This window comes from Rhinatrema bivittatum, chromosome 4 (genome assembly GCF_901001135.1).
Source record: "Rhinatrema bivittatum chromosome 4, aRhiBiv1.1, whole genome shotgun sequence".
Lineage (NCBI taxonomy): Eukaryota > Metazoa > Chordata > Amphibia > Gymnophiona > Rhinatrematidae > Rhinatrema > Rhinatrema bivittatum.
Window position 1 is genome coordinate 444,808,177 of NC_042618.1, and position 21,723 is coordinate 444,829,899.

General features: G+C 45.5%; 1 protein-coding gene across 1 annotated transcript in view; it reads left to right on the plus strand.

The window, feature by feature from the left end:
- The window catches only part of EEA1 (early endosome antigen 1), a 372,360-nt gene that overhangs the window by 152,543 nt on the left and 198,094 nt on the right, over nt 1-21,723 (plus strand). Inside the window, 3 exon segments of the mRNA XM_029601632.1 lie at nt 7,630-7,749; nt 10,244-10,292; nt 10,295-10,446. Coding sequence (XP_029457492.1) covers nt 7,630-7,749; nt 10,244-10,292; nt 10,295-10,446 — 321 coding nt within the window.

Sequence of the window (21,723 nt, forward strand, 5' to 3'; positions counted from 1 at the left end):
GAAAGGCAGTGGGTGCAGGAAACAGAGTGCGGTGGTGACAGCCAAAGCTCCCCCCCCCCCTGCAGCCAGAGACTGTCTCTGTACTTAGCCCAGGTAAGTTTAAAAAAACAAAACAGAGGCGAGTTGTACCGATGTCGTTCCCAGTCTCGTTCAGGTAAGGGGAAGTGGGCTTCCGACCAGGTTGAGCAGCCCCCTGGGGGGCTAGGTCCTGTGTGGTAGGCTGCGGTGGCGCCATCTTGCACGTGTCTTTGTGTGCCGTATTGTCCACCATAGGACATCGGTACGTGAAGTGCTCAGCTCTGCGTACATGCCGCGCGCATAACATTGAGTGCATACTTATGCACGCAATCTAGTAAGCACAGAATACAGGAAAAGCTGGGTGCATGGGCTGTGTGTGCTCCTCACTGTGCCCGGCTAGGCACTCAAAATTTGTGCGCATAACCTTTTAAGTGAGAACCAATTGAAGGCAGAGTTTCCACCGCCAATGGTGCCGGCAGCCAAGAAACATAAACGCCTTGCTCTCTGTGCTGCTTGTCATATTTAGGGCTTCATAGCCTGTCCTGGATTCCAACTTGTCAGCACTGTGAGGAAACCCAAGGGGAGTTGGCCTCCCTGGACTTTGCTAAGCCCAGCTCCTCCCATTCAGATGATGGGTTGGTCACAGCCTTATCCGGAAGTACTCTGGATCTGAGTACCCCCTTGATTGGGTCATCTGTGGGAGAGGGAAACTCAGTTGGATCCACCCTAGTTCCCCCTGGGTTAGGCATGGACTTGGAAGCCTTTTCTTGGGTGGAATTTTTCCAGGGTCTACAAGTCTTTGTACAGGCGCAGTCTACTACCTCGCTTGCCCCTGTCTGGACGGAACCCCAACTGGTAACCCCTCCCTCTCCCTTTCCTATCAGCAGACTTCGAGATGCCTTGCCTGACCAAGAGTGTCCCTAGTAGGGACCCTGATAGCACATATGAAGAGGAGGAGCCAGGTTCTTTGGAAGAAAGGGAAATTCCCCCCCGGGCTGGAACAATATCAAACCATGTTACGATTCTTTCATAGAGACAAATTGCCGGCCCTGGTTTCCCAGACCTGAAGACACTGGGAGTTCCTGGGGTGGACCCTGACAGAACCCGCCGCCACCTTTTTAGTAGTTGTGGGCTCTGATTTAGCCCATACTTTAGCCAGAAGAGTGACCTCAGTGGTAGCGGCCAGAAGACAGCTATGGCTGTGGAATTGGTCAGCCGACGCAACCTCCAAGGCCAACCTTATAAAGATGCCCTTTAAAGGATCACTCCTTTTCGGAAACGAATTGGAAAAACTGTCCAGTAAATGGGGCAAATCTCCAGTCCCCTGGCTACCAGAAGATAAGAGGAAGCAGTTGCAGTGCCCCTTGCCTATGAGGGGCCAGTCTAGGGGCTCCCCATGTTTCTGCCCCTACAGAAATTCAACATTTCAGAAGTCTCGGCCTTTTGGGAGAACGCTGTCCTTTCGTAGTCGACAGCCTAAGAGAGGGGCAGGTTCCAATTCAGGCTTGTCCCGAACTCCCCAATGAAATTTTACTGACCCACCTTAGGAACAAGGAGATAGGGGGTCTACTGACTCTTTTACAGACGGTGGGTCAAGATCACTTCAGACAAATGGATACTGGAAGTCATATGAGAAGGATATTTGCTGGAATTTCTCAGCACTCCTCGGGACATATTCATGATGTCTCCTTGCCATTCCCAGCACATAAAGAAGGCAGTGGAGGTTACTCTTAAGGCTCCTCAGGATGAGGGCAGTAAACCCAGTACCTATGCACCAGGAAAATACGGGGCGTTATTCCATCTATTTCATTGTACCCAAGAAGGAAGGTTCCTTTTGCCCCATCCTGGACCTCAGAAGTGTCAACCAATACCTATGAGAGTCATTTCCACATGGAAACTTTATGCTCCGTGATAATGGCTGTACAATCGGGAGAGTTCCTAACCACCTTGGACTGATCTGAGGCCTACCTACATATTCCAGTCCATCAAGAACACAAATGCTTCCTATGCTTTGTGGTACTAGGTCGCCATTATCAATTCTGGGCACTGCCCTTTGGCCTAACCACCACCCCCAGAACATTGTCCAAAATTATGGTGGTCGTGGCGGCAGTGTTGAGAAGATAACTGAATCCTGGTACACCCGTACTTGGACGACTGGTTGATCCGGGCCAAGTCCATGGAAGAGAGCCTCCGAGTGACCAATAGGGTGACCTCCTTGCTTCAGGAACTCGGTTGGATAGAAAACCTGGACAAGAGCAGTCTCCAGCCTTCCTAGTCCTTGGAGTATCTGGGAGTCTGGTTCGACACCAGACAGGGCAAGGTCTTCCGACCACACAGATACGGAAGTTGATGTCCCAGGTGCGTCAGTTGATGAACACAATACGCCTGACGGTATGGATCTATCTCCAAGTTCTTGGCTTGATGGTGGCAACCTTGGAAGTAGTGCCGTGGGCGAGAGCACACATGCGCCCACTTCAACGCTCGCTGCTGTCATGTTGGAACCCTCAGTCTCAAGACTATTTGATTCAGCTCCACTTACCGATGGGAGTCTGCTCTCACCTCCACTGGTGGTTGATGGAGGATAATCTGAACAGGGGTGTGGCCCTGGCCTCCCCGAACTGGCTGGTTCTCACAACAGACGCGAGTCTCCGGGACTGGGGAGCTCACTGTCAGGAACGCATGGCCCAGAGCCGTTGGACAGAAGAAGAGGCTCTCTGGAACATTAATTGCCTAGAAGTCCTGGCAGTAAGGCTGGCGAGCTTACAATTCAGCCACGGACTCCAGGGTCAAGCGGTCCATGTAATGTCAGACAACACAACAACAGTAGCCTACATAAATCGCCAGGGAGGAACCAAAAGCCAGCAAATATCATAGGAGATAGACCTCCTTATGGAATGGGTGGAAATACATCTACAGATGATATCGGCCTCCCACATTGCAGGAAAAGACAAGGTCAGAGCAGACCTGCAGGCCGCATCTCACAATGCGAAAGTTCCCCAATTCTTCAGTTGTAGAAGAGATCTGTGGTCCCTGGGAATCAACGCCCTCGTTCAGCTCTGGCTGGAAGAAGTTAATGTACGCCTTCCCTCTGTGGCCCTTTGGGCAGGATCATTCACAGAATTGAGCACCACAGGGGTATAGTCCTACTAGTAGCTCCAGATTGACCCAGGCGTCCATGGTATGTGAACATGAGACTCATGGTGGAGAACCTCCTGTGCCTCCCACCGTGCAGAGAATGGTCCTTCATGAGGATCTGAGTCGATTCTGTCTTATGGTCTGGCCCTTGAGAGGACTTGCCTGATGAAGCAAGAATTTTCTGCAGTGGTAATCATCACCTTACTTTACGCTCGGAAGTTCTCCACATCCCTCGCGTATGTGTGGGTCTGGAGAGTATTTGAGGCCTGGTGCGAGGACGCAGTGTCCCCCCTCAGGCAGTCAAAATCCCACTTATTCTGGAATTTTTGCAGGATGGTTTCAATAAAGGTTTGGCCCTTAACTCCTTGAAGGTGCAGGTAGCGGCTCTTTCCTGTTTCATGGGTGAGGTGAGCAGAGCCTCCCTGTTGGTTCACCCGGATGTGGTCCGTTTTCTAAAGGGAGTGAAGCACTTTCAGCCTCCCCTACAGTTACCAGTTCCCTTGTGGAATCTTAATCTAGTATTGGAATTCTTGGCAGGTTCCGATTTCTGGCTGCTATGTCGTCCTTCCTTGCATTTATTAACCTTGAAAACAATGTTCCTGGTGGCTATATGCTTGGCGCATCGCATCTCTGAATTGCAAGCATTGTCGTATTGGGAACCATTCCTCCGGTGTTACAGCTTCGTACCGTTCCATCCTTCTTGCCCAGGTTAGTCCCGGAGTTTCATTTGATTGAGTCCATTTCGTTGTCATCCCTAGATAAACTCAGTGATGTGGAGGAACATCGCTGCCTCGATCATTTGAATGTCAGTAGACCTTTGGTGCGGTATCTGGAAGTTTCAGAACCGGTCCTAAAGAAGGGCTACCATAGCTCACTGGATTAAGGAGGTGGTCATGGGAGCCTATGTGGAGGCAGGAAAGCCATTACCTTCTCAGGTTAAAGCTCTTTCCTCCAGGGCTTAGACAGCTTCAAGGGTGGCAGCTAAACTGCTTTCTCCTGCCGATATCTGCCGAGCTGCAACATGGTCCTCCTTGCACGCGTTCTCCAGTTTCTATTGCTTGGATGTACAGGCCCGAGAAGATGCAGCCTTTGCAAGGGCATTGTTAACCGGACCATGGGCAGCCTCCTGCCCCAATCGGGAGTAAGAACATGCCATACTGGGTCAGACCAAGGGTCCATCAAGCCCAACATCCTGTTGGAAACAGAATGTTGGGCTCTTATGGCCAATCTAGGCCATAAGAACCTGACAAGTACCCAAAAACTGTCTATTCCATGTTACTGTTGCTAGTGATAGCAGTGGTTATTTTCTAAGTCAACTTAATAGGTAATGGACTTTTCCTCCAAGAACTTATCCAATCCTTTTTTTAAACACAGCTGTACTAAATGCACTAACCACATCCTCTGGCAACAAATTCCAGAGTTTAATTGTGTGTTGTGTGAAAAAGAACTTTCTCCGATTAGTTTTAAATGTGCCACATGCTAACTTCATGGAGTGCCCCCTAGTCTTTCTATTATCTGAAGGAGTAAATAACCGATTCACATCTACCCATTCTAGACCTCTCATTTTAAACGCACCTGTGATATCCCCCCTCAGCCGTCTCTTCTCCAAGCTGAAAAGTCCTAACCTCTTAGTCTTTCCTCATAGGGGAGCTATTCCATTCCCCTTATCATTTTGGTCGCCCTTCTCTGTACCTTCTCCATCACAATGCAGCAACCAGAATTGTATACCGTATTCAAGGTGCAGTCTCACCATGGAGCGATTCAGAGGCATTATGACATTTTCCGTTTTATTCATCATTCCCTTTCTAATTACCAACATTCTGTTTGTTTTTTTGACTGCCGCAGCACACTGAACTGATGATTTCAATATGTTATCCACTATGACGCCTAGATCTTTCTTGGGTGGTAGCACCTAACATTGTGTAACTATAGCATGGGTTATTTTTCCCTGTATGCATCACCTTGCACTTATCCACATTAAATTTCATCTGCCATTTGGATGCCCAATTTTCCAGTCTCACAAGGTCTTCCTGCAATTTATCACAATCAGCTTGTGATTTAACTACTCTGAACAATTTTATATCTGCAAATTTGATTACCTCACTTGTAGTATTTCTTTCCAGATCATTTATAAATATATTGAAAAGTATGGGTCCCAATACAGATCCCTGAGGCAATCCACTGCCCACTCCCTTCCACTGAGAAAATTGTCCATTTAATCCTACTCTCTGTTTCCTGTCTTTTAGCAGGTTTGTAATCCATGAAAGGACATTACCACCTATCCCATGACTTTTTACTTTTCCTAGAAACTTCTCATGAGGAACTTTGTCAAACGCCTTCTGAAAATTCAAATACCCTACATCTACCAGTTCACCTTTATCCACATGTTTATTAACTCCTTCAAAAAAGTGAAGCAGATTTGTGAGGCAAGACTTGCCCTGGGTAAAGCCATGCTGACTTTGTTCCATTAAACCATGTCTTTCTATATGTTCTGTGATTTTGATATTTAGAACACTTTCCACTATTTTTCCTGGCACTGAAGTCAGGCTAACCAGTCTGTAGTTTCCCGGATCGCCCCTGGAACCCTTTTTAAATATTGGGGTTTCATTAGCTATCCTCCAGTCGTCAGGTACAATGGTTGATTTTAATGATAGGTTACAAATTTTTACTAACAGGTCTGAAATTTCATTTTTCAGTTCCTTCAGAACTCTGGGGTGTATACCATCCGGTCCAGGTGATTTACTACTCTTCAGTTTGTCAATCAGGCCTACCACATCTTCTAGGTTCACCGTGATTTGATTCAGTCCATCTGAATCATTACCCATGAAAACCTTCTCCATTATGGGTACCTCCCCAACATCCTCTTCAGTAAACACCGAAGCAAAGAAATCATTTAATCTTTCTGCGATGGCCTTATCTTCTCTACCTCTCGATCATCTAACGGTCTAACTGACTCCCTCACAGGCTTTCTGCTTCGGATATGTTTAAAAATGTTTTTACTGTGAGTATTTGCTTCTATGGCCAACTTCTTCTCAAATTCTCTCTTAGCCTGTCTTATCAATGTCTTACATTTAACTTGCCAACGCTTATGCATTATCCTATTTTCTTCTGTTGGATCCCTCTTCCAATTTTTGAATGAAGATCTTTTGGCTAAAATAGTTTTTCACCTCCCCTTTTAACCATGCTGGTAATCGTTTTGCCTTCTTTCCACCTTTTTTAATGTGTGGAATACATTTGGGCTGTGCTTCTAGGATGGTATTTTTTAACAATGACCACGCCTCTTGCACACTTTTTACCCTTGTAGCTGCTCCTTTCAGTTTTTTTCTAACAATTTTTCTCATTTTATCAGTTTCCCTTTTGAAAGTTTAGCATGAGAGTCGTGGATTTGCTTATGTCCCCCTTCCAGTCATTAATTCAAATTTGTATATCCCATTGGTCCTGAGTCCATTTGGCTACACACTAGGAAATGGAGAAATTACTTACCTGATAATTTCGTTTTCCTTAGTGTAGACAGTTGGACTCAACATCCTGCCCTCGGCTGCCCAAGAACGGTGCCAAGAATTTGCCCGTAGAGTGGATATCGAATCCAAGACATTTCGGGTAAGCCTTCATCCAGTCCCTAGATCAGTGTTTGATTGGTTGAGTACAGTTATGGTTGTCTGTTAATCACATTTTTTTTATTCTATTTTAATCAAGGTTTTTCACTAGTTTGTCCACAGTGGCTTTTAAGAGAATACTAGAGGGCTGAGGTCACTGCAGGGGTGTATCTAGGGTGATGTCAGCTTTGAAATCTGACTCCAACTCCATCTGCTGGAAGGGGAGCATAACCCACGGGTCCTCAGTCCATCTGGCTAGTCTACACTAAGGAAAATAAAATTCAGGTAACTTCTCCATTACCACAACATCTGAAATGTATTTCTTTATTAATGTTTTAATCTTTCTGATAGAAATGAGATTTTAAGCCATTGAATTGAAAATATATATTTATATTAACCTCTGTAGTTTTGCCATTTTGAAGTACGGCCAATATAATATGTATAATAAAGAATTCCTAGGCATTCTTTTGTATAAAGTTTCTAAATTTTGTGTTTATGATGAAAGTAAGTTGCATTTTGAAATGTGGAAACATTTTTGATATGTTGGCTAAAAAGTACTTTAATCATACAATACATTGAATCAAGTTACCTTTGTTCAACTTTGCAAATTTTTATTCATGTAGTCTATATAAAATGTACTAGAAACCAAAAATGAGGAAATTTATGAGCACTAGCCATCATAATGCTCGAACTCTACTATGACTAGGCTATAGGTGGATGAAATATACTTAAATTCTGTTGGGTAGATATGACCAATAGCTGTGCACACCTATTTTTTAAACTAAAATTGTACAGGGTCCACTGAAGAGAATGCAAATAAGTTTGGTTGTTGCTGTTGGTTCTTGAAGTCTGAGGTGAGCTTGTTTTCTTTTGTTTCAAGCTAAAGGAAAAAATAGCAAACTCTACAGAATTACAACACCAGCTTGAGAAGACAAGACAGCAACATCAGGAACAGCAAACACTTCAGCAAGGCACCACAGCGAAATTGCGAGAAGCCCAGGTAAAAATAACACTTTGTAGATCCCCTCTCAATTTCATGATGTATGGGGAATCTTTGTGCAAATTTTAAGCATGGTTGTTGAGAATTGTTAACTTCAAAATATGAACTACTGGATTAGAAGATATTGCATGGTAAATATTTAAAGCATCAGGCCATATTCTGTTAATATGCATGTTTCTGCTGGATGGCTTCTTGCATTTTAATTTGAACAAATATCAGATTTGCTGCCATAGAAAAGTAGCCACAATCTGTTTTTTTTTTTTTTTTCTTCATGGTTGAAATGCAAGCTAATTGGATAGGCTTCTCTCCATTTGTTAGGAAGTCTCTCAACTGAAGAGCCAAGAGTTTAGAAACTTACCGTATTTTTCGCTCCTAAGACGCACTTTTTTTCCCCAAAAAATGGGGGGGAAATGTGGGTGCGTCTTATGGAGCGAAGGTATTGTCTCTCCCTCTCGCGCGCCCGTTCCCCGCCCCCTCCCAATCAGCATGGTGACGCGGGTGTGTCACATTCTGCCGGCGGAACTTGAGCTCCCTGCCCGTCTGCTGTTCCCGGGGTGCATCTCCCTCTCGCGCGCCGTTCCCCGCCCCCTCCCAATCAGCATGGTGACGCGGGTGTGTCACATTCTGCCGGCGGAACTTGAGCTCCCTGCCGGTCTGCTGTTCCCGGGGTGCATCTCGCTGCGAAGGCCGGCGCCGCGCAGGTCAGACATCAGCTGTTTGAACTGCGTGGGCTATGGAGGCCCCTCCAGTTCGGATGGCTGGCATTTGACCTGTGCCGCGCCAGCCTTCGCAGTGGGATGCACCCTGGGAACAGCAGACCAGCAGGGAGCTGTTTGAACTGGAAGGGCCTCCGTAGCCCACGCGGTTCAAACAGATGATGACTGACCTGCGCCATGCCGATCTTGCAGTGAGTTGCACCCCGGGACCGGCGGGGAGCTCGGGCTCTGCCGGAGGACCTCTCTTGCAGTCCAGAGTAAGAACTTCACTCCTTGTGGTTTGGATGTATTGGAGGGTCATGGGGGTGGTATACTGCCTGGGATGGAGGACACATGACACAGACCAGCAAATAGAATTACTGCCTGTGCTGATTAAGTGGCTACCTGTTGAAATATTAGGAGCAATTGCTCTCCTAATCAATGTAATATAGTCCTGACTATTTATTATTGAACTTTGGAGCAGTCATGAAAGTTTAAAATAACTGGTGTGAGAGAGCTGTGTGAATGAGGGAGAGAGTCTGAGTGTGTGATTGTCTGTGGGTATATATGTGAGGGAGAGCCAATGAGTTGAGTGGGGGAGAGTGCTAGTGAGTGTGAAAGAGCCTTGTATGATTGTGAGGGAGAGAAAAGCAGCAAGTACCTGTGTGGATGTTCTCTGCCTTACTATAAAAAAACAAAACCAAAAAAATATCCCATGGACTGCCACCAGCGGGGAGCTCCGTACAGAGCCCATCAAGGGGACAGAATTATTTTTCTTAATTTTCCTCCTCCAAATCCTAGGTGCGTCCTATGGTCAGGTGCGTCTTATAGTGCGAAAAATACGGTAGTTTTTGTTTTATCTAAACATTCCCTAGAATTGCTTGGAAACACTGTGCTACTAGTAGTCTTTAATTTAAACATTTGGCTAGGTAATTTAGACTGCTGCTAAAACAAAAATAAATTTACCTGGTGGAAAGTGATTATACTACTCTGAGGAATTACCTTTGAGAATAGAATGGCTTTTTAAACTTTGGGTTGGATAGTGAATATTGGACCACTAGCACTTATTTAGGGTAGTTGGCATCAGATTTACTGGGCGTATATAATGTAGCTTTTTAAGGGCATATAAGAGATTTGAGGAAGAATCAGGCTATTATTTTCCATGCCCCTACCCACATATTTTCTTTTGCACATATACTTTTCTCTGTTTGAGTGTTTCTTGGATAGGCTTGTGTGTGTTGTCCACAAATCAGCCATAATAGGATTTTGTTGGGTTGAGGAGAGTTCAAGAACTAGGGGACGCTCCATGAAACTAGTAGGTAGCAGATTTAACACAAATTGGTGAGTGTTTTTTTTTCACTCAACACACAATTTACATGTGGAATTTGTTACCAGAGAGTGCAGTCAAGGCATTTTTACTGTAGCTGAGTTTAAAAAGAGTTTGGACAAATTTCAGGAGAAAAAGTCCATAAACAATTATTAGCCAGGTGCACTTGGGAAAAGCCACAGTCAATCCCTGGGCGTGAGCTAATAGAAATGGATCTATTCTTTTTTAGATTCTTCCAGGGACTTCCTAATGACCCGCATTAGCCATTGTTAAAGACAGGATGCTAGACTCAATGGACTTTTGGTCTGATCTAGCATGGCACTTATGTTCTTGTGTTGAAAACTAAATGGTTGACTCCAAGCAAATCGATTACATAACATGTGATTCAGGTTCAGTATATGTACCCCATTCTGCAGCAGAACCACAATTGATAGTCTCCACCCTCTATGAAGCTCTTTTGTTTTTATTTTAGAATGATTTGGAGCAAGTGTTACGCCAATTGGAGATAAGGGACCAAAAGATTCAAACCTTGAGGCCTTGCTTCAGAAGAGCAAAGAGAACATTGTTCTACTTGAAAAGGAAAGGGAAGACTTGTATGCAAAAATTCAAGCTGGCGAAGGTGAAACTGCAGTACTTAATCAACTCCAAGAGAAGAGCCACACACTACAAGCACAGGTGGGGAACTGGCAGAGCTGAAAAAGAATTTAAATATTTTAATGAGCTGCTATTAAAATAAAAAAATCATTTGTGGCAAGAAGATAAAACTGGGTTTAATCTGAGGTGAAATCAAATGGTGAAAACAAATTTACTGCTTTAACTGATTTAGCAAAAACTTTCATACTTTTTAAAATTTGATATATTACGAACTGTATAAATGATATAAAGGAAAACCAACAAACCTATTGGGGGGACATGAGCCTGTTATAAGTAAGGTGATCCCATAGCTCCGTCCAAGGTGAGAAGTAGAGTTAGTTCTGCTTTTACTTCATTGCATGTATAGCAGTGTAGTTTTGATTTTGCTGTTGAATTGGCTAAGAAAAACAGCAATAGGGAAAAAAAATGCAAGACTGACTCCGCTAGATAGAAATTTACAGTGTTGGGGAAGGAGCCAGCTGTTGATACATTTGGGTACCAATGATACAAATAGGTAGGAGGAAGGTTCTGGAAGCCAAATAGCTTTTAGGTAGAAAGCTGAAATCCAGAATCTCCAAGGTAGCATTCTCAGAAATACTCCCTTTCCACACGTGGGACCCAGAGGCAGGCAGAGCTCAGGAATCTCAATATGTGAATGAAGAGAATGGTGCAAGGAAGAGGGCTTTAGATTTGTTAGGAACTAGGCAACGTTTTGGAGAAGAGAGCCTGTTTCAAAAGGATGGATGCCACCTTAATTTAAGTTTAAAAAATATTTATTACTTGCTCCATCTTAAATTTTGGGTGAGTACTGTATATAAACATAAAAGCACCAGACATGTTACATACTACTCAAATAGTCTTGTGATCACATTGGGGCCAACGTAATAAGGTGCGCTGAAGCTGCAGCGGGGTTTGTGTGTGGATGTACGCATGTTTGTAAGCGCGGTTTCCTATGCAAAGCCCTATATGGGGATGTAATAAGGGTTTTGGGTGCAGGAAAAAGCATGTACGAACGCGCTTGCAGACCTGTGATTTTTCCTGCGCGAATGCATGCTAACGGCATGCAAAGGAGGTAATTAGCTAGTCATAGGCAATGCAGGCAGCCGCGCTAATGCTAGTGCAAGTTTTTTAATGCGGGTTTTTTACCGCCATGGCAGGGCACGAGTTAAGTGTCGGCTCCGACTCGGGGGGCGGGCAGGCTGGGCTATGTCGGCATCCGAGCATCCTGAAAACCACCTAGCTGAGCGCCTCTCTCTGTGTCTGAGTGGCCAGCTTAGCTAGGTGTCTTTCTGGGCGCCTGATCATATAGATTCACGACCAAGTAAGCACCTAGCTCAGCACCTGAGCGGTAAGATTAGCTATGTGCCTTTTGTGCCTATGTCAGCACCCAAGCATCCAGATAGGTGCCCAACTGAGCACCTGTCTCGCTGCAATGCCAGTGTGAATTAGCATCCATGAATATATTTGCCATGTTTCCTGCAGCACAGTTATTTGAAATATTAAAAATACTTTCCAGGGCCATACTTTCACTTAATAGGGAGATCCGTCCGCTCACTCTGTTTTATGCACGGATTATCAGCGTGGGTTTTGAATGTGGATGTGGACACTTATTACATAGGCCCTTACCACGCTTAAGTATGCACATTTTTCCATATGTATGCGGATTTCTGTGTGCAAATCATTTGCATAACTTATTTTTTTACATCCCGCAGAAGCGGCAGCTTCAGCCTCGCATGGTGATCAAAACCTGCATTCATAACTAATGCTGTTTTGCCACAGGTCCTTATTACACCGGCCCCATTATTTGCCCACAGACTATTCACGTGAGCCTGCCATATGGAAAATGTTTCCTTAAATAAGACTTCCTTGAGGTTCTTTCGGAAACTTTGTCAGACTCGGCCCTTAAAATGTGGAATGCTATGCCTGATTTTGGCCAGATATGGCAAATGCCTTATCTGTTGTCTCACACAAATATGTAACTTTCAAAATGGTATTATAAGTACATTTTTGCTATGTGACTGAAGTCTACTTGGAGTATAAATTTTTAGCAATGTACTGATGCTGTGCAGAGCATTAGAATTTAACATCTTATGAATCAGTGTAAAAATGTTTTCTCCAAGGACAAGCTGGATGGTAGTCCTCACACATGGGTGACATCAGATGGAGCCCCAATGCAGATAACATGTCATATTTTCTACAACTTTGACTAGGCACACTGAGCATGCCTAGCATGCCCTATACCACGTGTGCATGCAGGGTCCCTCTCCATTCTCTTTCCATGGAGCCATAAGCCTCATGGTGTAAGTGAGCTCACTCTGGCTGTTTTTTTGGCTTTGTGGAAAACTGATTTTTCTTGTTTTTCACAGGTTTTTCCTCTTTGTTGCTTCTCTGGGACCCTCTCGGTGCCCTTCTATAGTGTCTCCTAGTCAAGGTATTCAGCGATTTGGGCAGGTTTCTTTCCGTGGTTGTTGATTACCAGTGGAGGCGGTGCATCTGTGCCTGCTGGCCATTTTTGCCCCGCCACCATCGTTTTTGGGTCATCTCCCCCTTTTTTTTTTTTATATCCAACATGGCCATGTCCGGTTTTTGGTGATGCTCCCAGTGCCAGTGGAAAGGAAAACACAAAAATAGATGCCTTAATCGTTTTCAATCTTTATTAAAACAGAGACGTGTTCTTACACTGCTCGACTCAGGCGGAGTTTCGCAGCTTAACAGCCGCTGCCTCAGGGGCTTGAACACTTCAAAGTCATGAAACTCAATAATGTAGTTTTCATCCAGTAAACAATTGTGGTATGTCAGCAATATATAAAATAACTTTCCAACCAGCGTACCACATGCAATCTCTGTTTCTATGACCATCCCAGTGCCAGTGGACCATGTCCATCACAGATCCGCATGAGATATGTGTCCTCTGCCTGGGGGCATCACATGATGTCCAGGGTTGCTGCTTGTGCGCCCAGATGACCCCCACGAAGGGACGTCTGCTTTGACTCGTCAAGATGGAGCAACTCTTCGGGTCAAGGAAGTCAGAGCAGTCAGCATCAAAGGATCAAGGAGCCATACCGATGGACACTGAGCCATCGACATCTTCGGCAGGACCATCGGTTTCGTCAATGCCGTCAGCAGACAGGGATGCTGGAGATACACCATCATTGATCTCCTCCAGGCCAAGGATGTTGGGTTCCTGGTCATCGACCTCTGCACCGGGAAAAGACTTGGCCGAGCATCTAGGGAAAGTGAAGAAGCATTGGCACCCATCCCCGTCGATGCACAGTGTCCAGCACGGGGATGCACCAGCTTTTGCCATTATGCCCCGAAGCGAGCCAGTGGAGAGGAGTGCCGATCCTCCATTTGTGCCGGGGGTCCACGACAGTCTCTACCAGTCACCAATCCACCTTGAGGGTTTGAAGAGGATCTGGCCACCCCCTCCTTCCTCCCAGTCGGTGTTGGCATCGGCATCATTTGAGGAGGAGCTGGATCGCCAAGTCCAGTTAGCAGTGGACTGGGCAATACAGGGCTTCGGTCCCACAGCACCAAGGACATCAGACCTGGTGCTGCCCATCCTTGTACCTGTTCTAGAGAAGTTCAACATACTCATTGGTGCATTACCCGCCCAGCTGACGTCAGCTTCCAGGATAGCATTGGTGCCTGGTGGGGCACTGAGGCGTCCTCCTACCAATATGATGGTAGTCGCCGGTTCTGAGCAGGAGGAAGCTTCTCTGAGGCTGGCGGAACGCAGAGGCCTGCCACCCCCCATTCAGTTCTGCCAGTGCCTGCACCTTTAGAAGAAGGCTGAGCACCTAGGGACCCATCCCTTGTGGCTTACAGTGAGAATGAGGAACCCTATGATCCCTGAGTGGTTTATGCTTAGGAGTCCTCCTCTGAAGGCAAAGGATCTCCCTTCAGAACCTTCTCCAGAGGAGTGAAGGAAATCCTCCACCTGAGACCTTAGCTTTGCAGGTTTTGTGAGGATGATGGTGGAAGCCATCCCATTTCAGTTACTGATGGAGGAGGATGCCAGGCACAAAATGCTTGAGATCCTCCAGTTGGAGCCTCATAAGACGATCGTGGTGGGTCCCGGATATGGGAACTCTCTCACAGTGCCTCCTGTTAATAAGGTAAATGGGTCTATTTTGTCCAGAAAGCTGCTGGATTCGATAAGCTTCAGCTGCCCCACCAGCCTGTGGTGGTTAAATCTGCCCTGAAGCATTCCAAGCACTCTTGGACTCATACCTCAGTGCCCCCGAAGGAAGCACCATAGAGTGATGAATGTTCTTGGGAGAAAGGTGTTTCAAAGCGCCATGCTCATTACCCGCATCACTGCCTACCAGCTCTACATGAGCCAGTACTCGCGGGACATATGAAGCAGGTGCATGAGGTGGCTGAGTAATGCTTCAACAGCAGTAAGACACCCTCATGTCGCCTGGAGTGTGGGAAACACGAGGTCCGAGCGACCTACAATGTTTTCAAGACGGCATTGAGGGTCTCTGCAGCGGGAATTGACACCCGCAGAATGTCATGGCTGTGGGCCTCTGAGTTCAGACCTCAAGTACAGGAACGACTCACTGATGTGCCGTGTACGTGGAGAAAATCTCTTCGAAGATAGGGTGAGGGATGCTATGGCTCAACTTGGGGACCGAACCTGAAACCCTCCAACAACTCTCCGCCAATACTCTGGACCCGTCGTCCTCTTGTAGGAGAATGGCAGACTGGGAGCCAAGGAGTCTTTCCGCCAAAGGGAAGCACTATTCATCCCCTTACCCTTGCTCCCATCAACACCATTAGGGCTTCCGAGGCAGTCATGGGCAGCAGAGTGCCCTCAAACCCCAGCTGCCTCCCTTGTCAACTCCATGGACGGGGTTTTGAATGGGTCATGGGAGCATATGCCAGTTGCCCTGTACCCGGACAGACCCTCTGGTCAGGGGAAGGCTGTAGTTCTTTGTGAACCAGTGGCCCAGTATAACCTCGGACCAGTGGGTTCTGTCCATCTTGTCAGGGGGTACCAATTGAACCTATTGGGTGTCTGTCAAATTGCTCTCCATGCCTGTTTTGTGGGCCAGTAGCGCATCAGGAGACACTACTAACAAAGCTCTCCTCCATCTTAATGGCCAGAGCGCTTGAGCCTGTTTCACCAGGGCAAAGAGCAGGGATTCTATTCCAGGTATTTCCTGATTCCAAAGAGAATAGGATGACTGTCCCATCCTAGACTTAAGGGCCTTGAACAAGTTTGAAAGAAAAAAGTTCAAGATGTTTTCCCTGAGCACCTTGATTCCCCTCTTGCAAAAAGGGGACTGGCTATACTTCCTCAACCTAAAAGAATGCATACCCTCATGTCAAGATCTACCCCGTCACAGAAAATATCACCGATTTTCTAGTGGGGGGAAAAACAGCACTTCCAGTACTGGGTGTTGCTGTTCAGGGCCCGCATCATCAGCCTCAGGGGTCTTCACAAAATACCATGGTCGTGGTGTCTGCATACCTCCGCAGGCTGGGAATGCATGTTTTTCCCATATCTGGATGATTGGCTGGTCAAGAGTACATCTCGGGCAGGGACCACCAGATCCATGCGCTTGAACCATTTTGGGTGTTGAAGTCACTACACTTCATTTTCAACTACCCAGAGTCCCATCTTGGTCCATCACTTCAATTGGACTTCATAGGAGCCCTGCTAGACGCGGCTCAGGCCAAAGGTTTTTCCTGCATTGCCAGAGGGCTGTCACCTTGACCATCATGGCAAGAGCCAGCAGATTGTCAGCCTGGCACATGTCGAGGTGGTTGGGCCATATGGCCCGCATCCGTCCATGTCACTAGCCTTGGCACGTTTACATATGCGCAAAGCCTAGTGGATCCTGAGGTCGTAGTTGTGCCAGGCCACTCAGAGCCGCACAGGATTATAATCTGGTTCACCCTAATCTCTCTGGGACTCATTGTCCTGATGGCGGATACTTTCAAATTTGGAATGGGGCATCTAGTTTTCAATGTCCCTCTACCATCAAAATTGTCCTAACCACGGATGTATCCACCCTGAGGTGGGGAACTCATGTAGATGGGCTCAGTACTCAGGGTCGTTGGTCCGCTCAGGAACGGTCTTGTCAAATCAACTTCCTGAAGCTTCAGGCGATCTGGTGTGTGCTGGTGGGGTTTCAGAGATCGGCCGTGCCAACAAGTTGTCCTGATCCACACAGACAACCAGTAGCTGTGTAGTATGTCAAGCAGGGAGGCACGGGATTGAACCTCCTGTGTCAGGAAGTAGTCCAGATCTGATCATGGGCCTTGTTCTACAGGATGGTGCTTAGAGCCATGTACCTGGCTGGGATAGAGAATGTGGAGTCCAAGCCTTCAGACCCTATGAGTGGTCCCTGGACCAGGGGGTAGCAATTCGGCTATTCCATCTCTGGGGAGCCCGGATGTAGATCTGATGCGTCACCCTGCAACAGGAAGGTGCCTCACTATCTCCTTGTACAAGTCAGAACTTGCAAACCAGCCTCTGGTGCCCGCACCCATCATTTGGGTGAGGGCACCAGAGGCTTAGTAGCGAAGACTCTCTTAAAGCTTCATGAGTACAGGAGGACTATCATTTGTCATAGCTTCTCGTTGACGGAGACAGATCGTTTCCACTCCTGTGGGGAGTTGTCTATCCAGAGACAGATCAATCTAGAGAGTTTCGCAGATCTTATCACGCAAGATTAAGGCAGGCTACGGCATCCCAACCTTCAGGCCCTGTCGCTCACAGCCTGAGTGCTGACAGGTTAATCCTGCAGCTGCTTAATCTTTTCAGAAGATGTCTCAGGTCCTGGTGGTTTCTAGAAAGCCTAAAACTGGAACGTCCTATGGACATTATAGTGGAGGAGGTTTTCCGTGTCCATGTGAGCAGAAGCCCCTTGATCAGTTCTCCCTGCCCACAACCAAACTGCTTGACTACCTTTTATACCTATCAGAGGCTGGCTTAAGACTATCTCTTAGTTTCATCTGTGCAGTTGGTGTATACCACCATATGCCTTGGTGGTATGCCCATCTCTGTACAGCCTATATTGTATGCTTCATGTGGGGCACTACTTCAGTTGAAGCTTCCTCTAAGGCCTCCTGCTGTTCCTTGATTCCTCAATGTGGTGTTAACTCAGCTGATGAAGACTCCGTTTGAGCCACTTGCACATCTGGTGGTCCTGAAGTACCCTGACTTGAAGGTCATATTTTTGTGGCTGTCTCTTCAGCGCTCAGGGTCAGTGAGCTTCAGGCCTTAGTGACGTATCCACCTTATACTAAGTTTTGTCATGAAAGGGTAGTCTTGTATATGCACCCCAAGTCCTGCCTAAGATGGTGATAGCTTGCCATCTTAATCAGTGCAGTCTTGCCAATATTCTTTTCCCAGGGCCCCATTCACACTAAGGTGATTAAGCACTACACAGTTTGGACTGCAAGTGATCCTTAGCCTTCTGTCTGGAGGGGACAGAAGCCCATAGACATTCCACCCAACTTTTTATTTCTTTTGACAAAAATAGGTTGGGCGTTTCCATTGCCAAACAGACACTATCCAATTAGATAGCAAATTGTGTCTCCTTCTGTTATATGCCTAGGCGGGACTGCAATCTTAGTTTCATGTCAAGGTTCATTCTGTCAGGCCATGGCAGCAACTGAGGCCCACTTCCACGCAGTTCCCATGGAGGAGATCTCTAAGGCTGCGATGTGGAGTTCTCTCCACACATTCGCATTTCGTTACTGTCTGGATAGGGATGGCTGACTTGACAGTAGGTTTGGCCAGTCTGTCCTTCAGAGCCTGTTTGAGTTGTAGAAACCAACTGTCCTGCCTAGGGCCTGTTTGGGTTCAGGCTGTCTCCCCCTCCGTTACCAACAGCACCAGTGGTGGTGTGTCTGTTGGTCCCCTTTTGTGTTGGGGTGCAGCCTGTAGCTAGGGATTCACCCGTGTGTGAGGTCTACCATTCTGCTTGTCCTCAGAGAAAGCAGAGTTGCTTACCTGTAACATGTTCTCTGAGGACAGCAAGATGTTAGTCCTCATGAATCCTGCCTGCTTGTCCCCACAGAGTTGGGTTTCTTCTATTTTTTTTTATTTTAATCATAATCCTATATTACAAGGTTGGAGAATTACACTGTGTGGATGTGTACTGTAGGGCATACTGGGCATGCTCAGTGTGCCTAGTCAAAGTTGTAGAAACTGACATAAGTTTTCCACATTGGGGCTTCATCTGATGGTCACACATGTATGAGGACTAACATCCTGCTGACTTAGAAACCTGTTACAGGTAGGCAACTCTGCTTTATGCTCCATGTGCCCGATAACCTGTATAGTCTGAACAGAATTGGAGAGATGTTCATTCCCTGCCCACCCCTACTAATTACCCTCATGGCAGCATTTAGGAAGCACTTGAAGAGCATGTATTGTATGCTAATGCCAGAAGTCTTAAGAAGTAAGATGGAATTTCTTATTATATTTTTTCATAAACTTGGTGTAGTACAATGCCACACACGAAATGCAAGGCGAAAATTAAGGATATTACCTCCACACCGATTCAAACTTCGCGTCAACCACGGATTGAGGAACTTTTCGCCGGCCTGTTGCAGCAATTGCTGGAGGGAGGGGCCGTTGGAGGGAGAAGAACGGAGAGCAGGCCGTTGAGCCTTCTGGCCGTAGAAACATCGTTGAGCCCCGGCACGCCTAAAACCACCCCCGAGGCAACCGCTTAGGAACTGGTAGCCGGACTTTAACATTTCTGCACTGTTGGAGAATAAGACAGCTCTCCAAGTGGAAGAATCCAGAGAGGAGGAGGGAAGGATTTCCTAACTCCTCGGTGAGTTTAGATTCGTCTAACTCCGGGGATCCACCGGTTGAAAGACCACAGGAAGCTAGAGAAGGTAACATTTTTCTTAAGCCTGTAATGAGAAAAAGAGAAAGAATACGTGTGCTCTGTGAAAACCTCACACCCCATGACTCCTAATGTGACTTTGGAACATATATTAAATGCAATATCTGCAATGGAAAAATCAATAGCTTCCTTAACTGTTATGGTTAAGGAAAGCATTGAAGTGAGTCATGGTTTAGAAAAGAGGCTGGAGAAAACTGAATTATCAACATCTCTTTTGGAAAATAAGGTAACAGAAATGGAAAAGATTCAAATGAATTTGATCAAATCTGAGAGCATCCAAATGACTAAAATGGAAAACTTGGAAAATCTTATCAAAAGGAACAATATAAAAATTTTAAACTTTCCTAAGATGAGATTATTGTCACATCGAGAATTACTCAGAAGTTATTTCATTAATATTCTGAAATTTGCTGATCAAGATATTCCAAAAATAAAAAGAATATATTATATACCCCAGCCAGGTGAAATGAAGTCCCAATCAGATCAAAGGGAGAACATGGAGGATTCTTTTGAATTGACGAATATCCTGGAAAAATCCTTTGAATTAGAAGTGAAGGAGAGAGCTACTCTTTTTGTTCAATTAGATTCATCTGTTGAAAGAGACTTAATCCTGAAGTTGTTCTTTCGAAACCAAGATCAAAAATTTTATGGTTTCCCGGTAAAGGTTTTCCCTGACCTCACCAAAATAACACAGTTAAGAAGAAGACGATTCCTGGAAATGCAGGGGGAGGTTTTGGCAAGAGGGGGGAAATTTTTGCTACGGTTTCCGTGTCAGTGTTTAATTCTATATAAAGATTCCAGGTATAAATTTAAAGAACCGGATCCGTTACGTATGTATCTCGATTCTCATTCCAGTTAGCCTCTGTGGGAAGTAGGCATATGGATATATGCACAGGTTAATTCAGAAGCATTATGTTGAATAAAGTTTAGATTTCCTTTGTTTCTGCTCTTAAAATTGTCTCCCCCATTTCTTATAATGATGGGCTAAATGGAAGGGATGTTTTGATATCTATATCTTAGTCTGCTTAAATGTATTGCCTTTCCCTTACTATTGTGAAATGCTAACATTTATCTGTAAAAATGTGAAAATTCAATAAATAGATTAAAAAAAAAAAAAAAAAAGTAAGATGGGAGAATTAGAATGTATAGCAGTGAATGACAGACTAAATTGGCATCTCAGAGACATTGTGGAAGGAGGATAACAAATGGGACAGTGCTATACAGGGGTACAAATTATATCGCAATGATAGAGAGGAGCATCTGGGAGACGGTGTGGCGTTTTATGTCCGGGATGGCATAGAGTCCAACAGGATAAACATCCTGCACGAGACTAAGTGCACAATCAAATCTTTATGGATAGAATCCCTTGTGTTTTGGGGAAGAGTATAGTGATAGGAGTATACTACTGTCCACCTGGTCAAGATGGTGAGACGGACAGTGAAATGCTAAGAGAAATTAAGGAAGCTAACCAAACTGGTAGTGCAGTAATAATGGGAGATTTCAATTACCGCAATATTGACTGGGCAAATGTATCATCGGGACATGCTAGAGAGAGAAATTTCCTGGATGGAATAAATGACAGTTTTATGGAGCAATCTGTTCAGGAACAGACGAGAGAGGGAGCAATTTTAGATCTAAAACTCAGTGGAGCACAGGATTTGGTGAGAGAGGTAACGGTGGTGGGGCCGCTTGGCAATAGTGATCATAATATGATCAAATTTGAATTAATGACTGGAAAGGGGGACAGTAAGCAAATCCATGGCTCTAGTGCTAAACTTCCAAAAGGGAAACTTTGAGAAAATGAGAAAAATAGTTAGAAAAAAAAACGAAAGGAGCAGCTACAAAGGTAAAATGTGTGCAAGAGGCGTGGACATTTTTTTTTTTTAACAAAACAACCTCCTAGAAGCACAGTTCAGATGTATTCCACTCATTAAGAAAGGTGGAAGGAAGGAAAAACGATTACTGGCATGGTTAAAAGGTGAGGTGAAAGAGGCTATTTTATCCAAAAGATCTTCATTCAGAAATTGGAAGAAGGATCCAACAGAAGAAAATAGGCTAAAGCATAAGTGTTGGAAAGTTAAATGTAAGACGTTGATAAGAAAGGCTAAGAGAGAATTTGAAAAGAAGTTGGCCATAGAGGCAAAAACTCACAATAAATATATCTGAAGCAGAAAGCCTGCGAGGGAGTCAGTTGGACCGTTAGATGATCGAGGGGTTATAGGGGCACTTAGAGAAGATAAGGCCATCGCGGAAAGATTAAACAATTTCTTTGCTTCGGTGTTTGTTGGGGAGATACCCGTTCCCGAGACGGCTTTCATGGGTAATGATTCAGATGGACTGCACCAAATCACGGTGAACCTAGAAAATGTGGTAGGCCTGATTGACAAATTGAAGAATAGTAAATCACCTGGACCGGATGGTATACACCCCAGGGTTCTGA